Source organism: Perca flavescens, chromosome 18, assembly GCF_004354835.1.
Source record: "Perca flavescens isolate YP-PL-M2 chromosome 18, PFLA_1.0, whole genome shotgun sequence".
NCBI classification, from domain to species: Eukaryota; Metazoa; Chordata; class Actinopteri; order Perciformes; family Percidae; genus Perca; species Perca flavescens.
The window spans coordinates 23706413-23715611 of record NC_041348.1 but is presented as its reverse complement, the minus strand read 5'-3'; the positions used below and the strand labels follow the sequence as shown (position 1 = coordinate 23715611).

The 9199-nt window shown below is 41.0% G+C and overlaps 1 protein-coding gene across 7 annotated transcripts in view; it reads left to right on the top strand.

Annotated features, from left to right (window-relative positions):
• The window catches only part of max (myc associated factor X), an 18417-nt gene extending 9239 nt beyond the window's left edge, over positions 1 to 9178 (top strand). For 2 of the 7 annotated variants that reach the window (XM_028604513.1, XM_028604518.1), the window contains 3 exons: positions 798 to 959; positions 3377 to 3515; positions 7614 to 9178. In XM_028604513.1, coding sequence (XP_028460314.1) covers positions 798 to 959; positions 3377 to 3515; positions 7614 to 7801 — 489 coding nt within the window. In that variant the 3' untranslated portion in view covers positions 7802 to 9178. The remainder of the gene's footprint in view (positions 1 to 797; positions 960 to 3376; positions 3516 to 7613) is intronic. The other 5 variants (XM_028604517.1, XM_028604516.1, XM_028604515.1 and 2 more) reach the window with 5 other exon arrangements.
• Positions 9179 to 9199: the final 21 nt, after the last annotated feature.

Here is a 9199-nt window from a genome sequence, read left to right as displayed (position 1 = left end):
AATATTTACTGCAATATTTTCCTTCCTTTTGTTGTGTAGCTGACTGCCATTGACTTCAGAAGGTCTCACAAAAACTTATGTTAGTATGTTAAGGCTTGACATAGACTTGATTTGAACTTTCATGTAAATAAAAGCTGTCCTCCGAATTTTATTTAGTTTTTTTGGTTAAGGTGTGGTTGATGTCATTAGCTTAAGTAAAATATATTCTGCAACCCAAGACTATTTACATAAAGGATGAGCTTTTTTTGATGATAAACTGGCAGAAATTAGGGTTTGATCAGTATGCCGTCTATAGCTGGAACAATTAGTTGATTAATCGATAGACAGAAACTTTTCTTCGACGCATAAATGCCGACCGTCAGGATTTGCATTTCTTTCTTATGTGATAGTAAACTAAATATCTTTAGGTTTTACAATTTTGAACATGTCACTTTGGGCTTCAGACATTTGTGATAGGCATTTTTCAATATTTTATTATAGATTAAGCAATTTATCGAGAAAATAATCGGCAGATTAATCAGTTATAAAAATGATCGTTAGTTGGAGCCCTGATGTCATCTTGATGATGTTTGCTTCTTACTAAAAATCAGATGCGAGCTAGCTATTGTTGTTTTTCACATCTGATATGATGGATAGAAAGACTTTTGAATATATATGTATTTAGTTTGAATGACTGACAGTGGGGATGTTGTAAAGGCAGCAGAGCTGTTTGTGTAGGTTGACCCAAGACACCCGCTGTCCTCTACCCACACAGCTCTGCTGCCAGGCTGAAGGCCTTGTGACTCTTGTCATTGCAGGCAGACAAACGGGCACACCACAATGCGCTGGAGCGCAAACGTAGGGACCACATCAAAGACAGCTTTCACAGCCTCCGGGACTCGGTACCCGCCCTGCAGGGAGAAAAGGTTGGTAAAGCTCAGCCTGCAAGTCCTCCAGGCACACGATGTTCAGGCTCTCATGTAAGAAATTTTTGAACTTTTGCTATGTGTTTTCTAAAGGTGAAGTATAACATGTTCTGTGTGAATTTTACCCCCAAAGGATATTTAGGGATGAGTGCATTTCTATCATGATGTCATTTTAATGATTTCCTTTTGAATGTACAGTGGTCCTCATAAGTTTATGAACCCATGCTAAAGTTGACTTAAAAAAAAAAATCATCTTTTGGAAATTGATCTTAATGCCTTAATTAAAAAATTAAACCTTTTAAGGACACCAATTTTCTTTGTGAATGAATAATGTATCGTAAATAAACAAATGTTCGTCCTTTAAAATACAGGAATACCTAGAGATTTGCATGGGGAACTTTCCATAAAATCATCTCTCAATGCAAATCAAACCAGCCATTAGGCTAACTGAAATAAAACCATGCCCATCTCTAGGTATGGTGAAGGGTACGTGATTATGTGGGGCTATTTTAATTCCAAAGGCCAAGGGAACTTTATCAGGCAGGATGCATAGTATCCTGGATCCTTGAAATAACTGGCCTTAAAAAGTAAAAATTTGCCTCCCTCTGTGGGAATTTAACATAGAGGTGCGTATACTTATGCCCCCTGTATTTTAAGGAAGAACATTTATTTATTTACGATACATTATTCATTCACAAAGGAAATTGGTGTCCTTAAAGGTTGGATTTTTCCTATTATTAAGGCATTAAGATCAATTTCCAAAAGATGATTTTTTTTTTTTTTTTTTTTTTTTCTTTTTAGTCAACTTTAGCATGGGTTCATAAACTTATGTGCACCACTGTACATAGATGCAGATGTCTTTGCTTGCTTTATAATGTGTGGGGAGAGAAATAGTTAACGGGACTGGGAGGAGGGCAGATGGTGGACGAGTGCAGATTGGCAGCAGCAAGACAGTGATGCAGTCTAAATACTTGGACCAGCATCAGGAAGTTATTATGAGGACATTTTGTTGCTCTCTTCCTGTTTTGACATCCATGACATTATGAGCATTTGGAGAGCTGGTTTAGTAACTGGGCACACAGTGTGTTATTTTCCCCTAAAAGACCAGTTCATGACTCTGACACAGTGTAAAGGGCGGGGTGCGGGGGGCTTATGCGATGACGTGAGGGATATTTGCTGATCATTTGTGAGAAGTGTTGGGTTACTGCTGCCTCAGTGCTCGACCACCGCCTCTCTCCCAGGACCACGCTACTATTATAGCTCTGTTGTAAGGCCAACGTGTAGTTTGTTTCTTGTGAGAGGAAACCCAATATGAAGAGAATATTAGGGCTGGGTACCAAACCTCAATACTTTGTTAGTACAGACTAAAATGTGTCTGCAGCATTAAGTTTACAAGATTGCAAAGTACTTTAAGCTGGTGTTGAATTACTCGTAATCTTGTCTCCTTTATTTAGACCGTTCCTGATTTTAATCAAAATGTTGCCAATTCCTTGTTTCCATAAGGAAATCGTTTGCTAAGGGAGTAAGCCACCTTGGTCCTGGCGCATCTCGTCTTGTGATCAGTTTATTTAGTAGATGGAGGCTTCAACAGTAATCACACCTAAACTAATAACAACTATCTTATCAGTCAACTAATTGTCAACCATGTTGACCTTTAATTAATCATTTGAGTCACTTTTTAATTATAAAAAGCCCCAAAATTCACCTTTCTAGTGGCACTGCTTTTGGTTTTCTCTCTTTAATGATATTAAACTTGATATTTTTAGGTGTCGGGCTGTTGGTCGGACAAAAAAAGCCACTAGAAGGTCAACTTTAGCTTTGGGTAATTGTGATCAACAGTTTTCCCTATTTTCTGTTATTTTATAGACCGAAAAATTCCTTGAGAAAAAAAACAGGCAGGTGAATTATACGTCTCTGCTCTTCTTTCGTGAAGGTTGATGCCTTACCTGAAAAAGATTTACAAACAGGAGGTGGACTTTGTTTTAGATGGTAATACCCTGAAGGAAACCCCGGGTTTTGGTATCGATACAGAAACTTGGATAAAGTATCCTCGCTACTATCGATTTGAATTCCAAATGGGTACCCAGCCCTAATGAGTACAAATCTCACGGATGTTGCAGCTCATATTAAGTCAATGAAGGTGTAGATGTAGCAAATGTTTGTCAAATGTCTGCTTTCCATGACTATTTTTGAACCGATAAGATAATGGCCTGCAGCAGTCCTTTTGTTAACTGTAATCAAGGCGAACACCCTGGCAGTAATGTCAGGGTTGTGACCTAGCCTGGATGTCAGACTGAAGTGCTAATAGTATTTTAAGAGGCTAAGAGAAGGCACGCTGAGCAGACACACACAGCGTTGTCCTTGATTTCTTCTGCAGTTGTTTCATCCTGCATGAATTTTTGTGTAAGAAATGTAATGACAAGTCTGTATACTTGCGTCACTGCATCAATTTCTGCATGTGTCACTAACAGCAGTCTACCAAACAGGCGTCGCGCGCTCAAATCCTAGACAAAGCTACAGAGTACATCCAGTACATGAGGCGAAAAAATCACACGCACCAGCAGGATATCGACGACCTGAAGAGGCAGAACGCACTGCTGGAGCAGCAAGGTAACAACACTGCCTTTCCTGTCATTTTGCTCTTCAGGTTGGGGATACTCTACATGACATTTAGATTCATTATACCACCATTTTGTTTTCAGCACTTTATTTCAGAATTAAGAACATCTGTGCCAGTTTGGGGGCAATTTTGAGGATTCAATATTTTTTTTTACCTGCTCATAGTACTAAGGACTCCCATGACTACCTCAGGAGAGGTTTGAGTTTTAGCAAATCAAATTTGACCTGCTACAGCCAGCAAGAAGGGAGGGTGAGGAAATACAAAAAAATGCTTCACTGCTATGTTTGTTTTGGCTGTTGTATAGATTGTTGTGATAAAAGAGCATGTGGGTGAATGGTTTGAGAACATGTAGTCCCAATCTCAACATCAAAGTGTTTGTGCCACAACACAGTACCATAGACAGTATGTAAAATGGACCAACAGAGCCCATTGCTCTGGACGGAGACCAGTGAAGGATATTAGAAGCACTTTTCCGGTGAGCGCTGAGCGTTACTGCGCAGCCTCCAACTGAGAGAGACGACGTAAATGTGACGTCAGTAACGTGTCTGAAAGTTGTAAGTCATCTGGTAACTGTGCCAAGAGAAATCTCAATCATTCCCAATCTTGCAGAGACAGAGAGTGTAGGTATATGTAAGGAGATAACCTAGACACAGGCTAATTATTGCTAACTAAAATGCTAGTTAAAATTAGTTATTAAACTTAAACCGCTAATGTGAGTTGAAACTGCCTGCGAGCTTCTCCTGTACTATACGGTAATTCCTCTACTATGCGACAGTAAGTCGCGTGGTTATGACACAATTGTTAGCCTATTTAAAAAAAAATGTCTGCTACGGAGCCATAATGTGAGGTGTAAGGTAATGGAGCCTTTTATACATTGTCGTGTTTCTTTAGAAATAAAAAAAGGACAAATAGAGTCTTTAAACGCTTCAGATGTAAAGTTATTTGCTGTCAAAGTGACGTCAAAAGTCAATGGGATGCTAATGGCGGGTGAATGCTTGTTAGCATCAGAATGGCGCCATAGGCGGTACACGTTGTGGAGAGAGGCTTACCCCCTTGCATTGTACCAATGGAAAGCCAAAGTTTATCCCCCTTTCCTATCTTTAACCTAGCTTATATAACTCAGTAGGTTTTCTCTTAAAGGTCCCATGACATGGTGCTCTTCGGATGCTTTTATATAGACCTTAGTGGTCACCTAATACTGTATCTGAAGTCTCTTTTATATAGACCTTAGTGGTCCCCTAATACTGTATCTGAAGTCTCTTTTATATAGACCTTAGTGGTCCCCTAATACTGTATCTGAAGTCTCTTTTATATAGACCTTAGTGGTCCCCTAATACTGTATCTGAAGTCTCTTTTATATAGACCTTAGTGGTCCCCTAATACTGTATCTGAAGTCTCTTTTATATAGACCTTAGTGGTCACCTAATACTGTATCTGAAGTCTCTTTTATATAGACCTTAGTGGTCCCCTAATACTGTATCTGAAGTCTCTTTTATATAGACCTTAGTGGTCCCCTAATACTGTATCTGAAGTCTCTTTTTATATAGACCTTAGTGGTCCCCTAATACTGTATCTGAAGTCTCTTTCCAGAAATTCAGCCTTGGTGCAGAATTACAGCCACTAGAGCCAGTCCCACAATGAGCTTTCCTTAGTATGTGCCATTTCTGTGTCTCTAGCTATTGAGGAGGGGAGAGGGGGGGGGCAAGGTGGAGGGTGGGGGTGTGGCCTTGACCAACTGCAACTTTGCTTGTTTGAAAGCCATGATGTCTCTCTCTCATGGGTTGGCCAAATTCTCTGGGCGGGCAAAGCAGAGAAAGGGGCGTTAACCTCGCTTGTTATGACCTCATAACAAGCAAGATTCCAGAACAGCTGAGCTTTCATTTTTTTCAAAGGCAGAGCAGGATACCCAGAGCTCGGTTTACACCTAACACCATTTCAAGCCAATTGGGGACCATAGGCAGGCAGGGGGAATGCATATTAATGTTAAAAAACCTCATAAAATGAAATTTTCATGCCATGGGACCTTTTTAAAGGGAACCTATTGTGCTTTTCTGTGTTTTCTATCAATGTCAGATTTTCATGGTAAAGGTTGTCAGAGCTTCAAACAATGAGGTGAACATATTTCACAGAAATCCCCGTGAGCAAAACCCTCAATTTGCTGGACGGAGCTACGGTGCCTCTGCAAAATAGCCTCGGGAAGGAACTTGTTTTAGTGGAACGTGTACGTTCAAAGGTTGTTTTAGTCGTGCAACAGAAAACTCAGATTGGACAGATAGTCTAGCTAGCTGTCTGGATTTACCCTGCAGAGATCTGAGGAGCAGTTAATCATAGTCCTCAGAAATCAACCGGAGTTTAAAATGGCAACACAAAGAACGTGTAAGGTGGCAGGCATCTGTCCAAAATGAGGGACATCCGGCGGAATTTTGGGCGGCACCGGAACAATCCCAGAAATGACCGTGGATATAGACTACATTACTGCTGAAACAGAGACTTTGACAGTGTGCTGATGGCTGAGACCAGGGCTAGATGCATAATATAAGCGGGACATTTTGGCTTCACTTTTGTGCACTGGGAGGAAGGGCAGTAACCTGACTCCGCCAGATGGATTGCTTCGCATTTGCTCGGCATATCCATCTGGGAACTTTCCGTTGGAGAACTTTTGGGTTGATTGGATGAACCATCTGTTTATCACCTATGTTGGTGATAGACGGGCCAAATCAACCAATCAGATCCACGAAGCGTATGAAAATACAACCACAAGCCCGCCCCTGCTGCTGCAGGCAAAGCATAGCTCGTTAGCTCAGCATGCAAGCAACATGTCGGTAAAGGATATTTGCCGTTTGTGTAACGAGAATTTAGGAATAAAAGGCACCATTTCAGGTTCCTGGACCATATTCCAAAAGAAGCATCCAGGAGAAAAAAAGCATTAGCAAGCGGCTACCGCTGTCTGAAAATACTGGTTAGCTGATTGGATAAACCATCTGTCTATCACCACCTAACCCACCTTAAAACCAACGCTGATTGGCCCGGTCGTTTGGCTAACTGCTCCAAATTTTCTCTACCTCAAGATGCCAGACTGATCTGCGAGTGGAAAACTGGAGCTCGCCAGATCAGGAAGGTCTCACGAGGCTAGAAGGGCAGACCTGTCGTCCATCTTTATATACAATCTATGGCTGAGACGTTCATTTTGGAAACAAAAATGCTTTGAAATGTTTATTTAATTTAGATTTTCCCTTTTTTATAGCAGTTTATTAATATTTCAATTACCGTATTAATTTCAGCCCCAGAAACATATCACAGAGTTGAGGGAAAATATTTATTTCATGGCCTAATCATTGAATTTAAATATATTAAGTCCAAACATTTATCAACCTTTTAAAAGCCCACCACGTTTAATCTTGTGTTATAATATTCCAATAATTGTAAATATAATCTGCTGTTCCGGGCACTAACATTCCTAAATTCCTAGTAAAACAACAACAAAAAAGCAGAACGTGACCTTAGTGTCCTCCATGGTAGCCATAACCCTACAGGCTTCTAAACAAGCACCACTGTATCGGAGTAAAAATAGCAGCGTTTGAAGGAACATAAATAACAAAAAATAAATAAAATGTTAATAAAAACTGTCTATTATGTCTATTGAAAATTGTTAAAGTAAAAGAGGCTCGTGGAACAGACAAAATAGAGAAAGGGGCATGACTTAACAAAGCAAAATTAAACTGCACGTCTCAGGTGGTACTGTTGATTTAGGGGAGTTGTTTATGGCAAAGTGGATATGAAGGAAATCGCTATCATTGCTTCAGTCTCAGCAGAGCGGGAATGTGTCCAGTAGGATGGTGAAGCACAACTAATATCAATTGTGTACATCCAGATTATTTTATTTTTTTCAAAGGTCAGGATTGTTCGCAATGGTCAGCGGCACAAATTTGGCTCGACTGGGCCGTGTAAGGACAGCCACCTAGTCATGTAATGTGTGCCCAGCCTGAATATAGCTTCACGGATTTTGAACATTTTGGAAACCTGTTTATCTTCCTCACCTTCTTCCTCCATTCGTGTTTGTTTGTTTGTGTGTGTGTGTGCGCATGCAGTCCGTGCTCTGGAGAAGGTGAAGGGCTCCGCCCAGCTCCAGGCCAGCTACTCGTCGTCCGACAGCAGCCTGTACACCAACCCCAAAGGCAGCGCTGTGTCGGCGTTTGACGGCGGCTCTGACTCGAGCTCTGAGTCGGAGGCCGAGGAGCCGCCCAACAGGAAGAAGCTGCGCGTGGAGGCCAGCTAGAGCGCGGGGCGCTTCAGACCCGGCCGAGGCAGCGGGTCCCAGAGGAGGGCGAGAGGGAATTGCAGCCTTCCAAGCTCTCGAGGCTCATTAACCCCCTCATGCCAGCAACGACCACCTCCAGCCGCCCTCACCGTCCGCCATCTCTCTCCTCCATACGTGGGTGGGCTCGCACTGGAGACTCATGACCCCTCTAACCTCCTCACACCGCCGCCACAATCTCTCTCCACCCAATCTCCCACAACAGGAGGGAGGAAGTCAGCAGGGTGGAAGATGACCGCTTCAATACGTGTAGAGAGCTTCAGGTTTTTTTTCCCCTTCCCATCCCTCTGTTTCTCTCTTTACCTCCCTTCCCTGTCATTGTATCCCCCCCCCGGCAACATCTACAATCCAAAACCCCAAAAAGAGGCGGCTTGGCTACTTAAGGACTTGATGCTTTTTTGTACCCTCAATAAAGCCCCTCCTCTCCGGGTTGTTTTTCTTTTTTGGGGGGGGGAGGGCGCGCCTGGCCTACACCAAGCACAGCTATATTATATATATATTTTTTGTTTTGTTTATTTTGTTATTCTTGATAATAAAAACAAACCTGTTTAGAATTTACACACACCTAGATAAATTGTCCTGGAGAAGTTTACCTTTTTAAAATAAAAAAATAAAAAAAAATACTTTTTTCCACTAAAGAATGTGAAGATGCTTTGAAGCATATGTTAAAGTGATACCCACCTCAGGCCCTCTGGATTGCAGATGTTTTCTGCCCGACACGTTTGTTAAGATTTCAAAAAAGGAAAAAAAGAAAACATGGCTCCTTTGTTAAAATTGTTGTTTTGAAGGAGAATATTCCTAAACTTGTGTCGTATTTTGTCCTTTAGCTTGAAGTAGTGAATGACTTTAGGTGGCTAAATACATTAGGCATCTCGTTTTTATATATTATAAAAAAGCATTGATTGGAGGTTTTCAAGTTCTAAAGTATGTTATGCATTTTGTAGTAATCTCACGAGTCATGGGAAAATGCCAATTTGTCACATGTAGTTTTCCTTAAGGGTATGAAATAGGTATTGAATGTCAAAAGGTAGCTCCAGTCTTTTGCAGTACAAAGAAGCAAAAATAATTCCCTGTCGATGTGTTGTGCTTTACACAGTAAAAATCAATGTTGCTGAATCCCCCAAGGAAAAAAAGGAAGCATTTTGCGTGTCTAGGAATGTGTGTGTATGTATATGGTTTCCATTTTATTTCCATTTAGGAGGATATCATTGGTGTATTTGTTTGTCCAATTCCATTCCATGGAAATTACAAGTATGTTGTACATACTGCCAACAATTGTCTTGCAAGTTGAGGCCTACCTTTACTATGAGACTATAAATAAACTATTTTATCCTTTAACACGCTTCATGTGGTTAATTA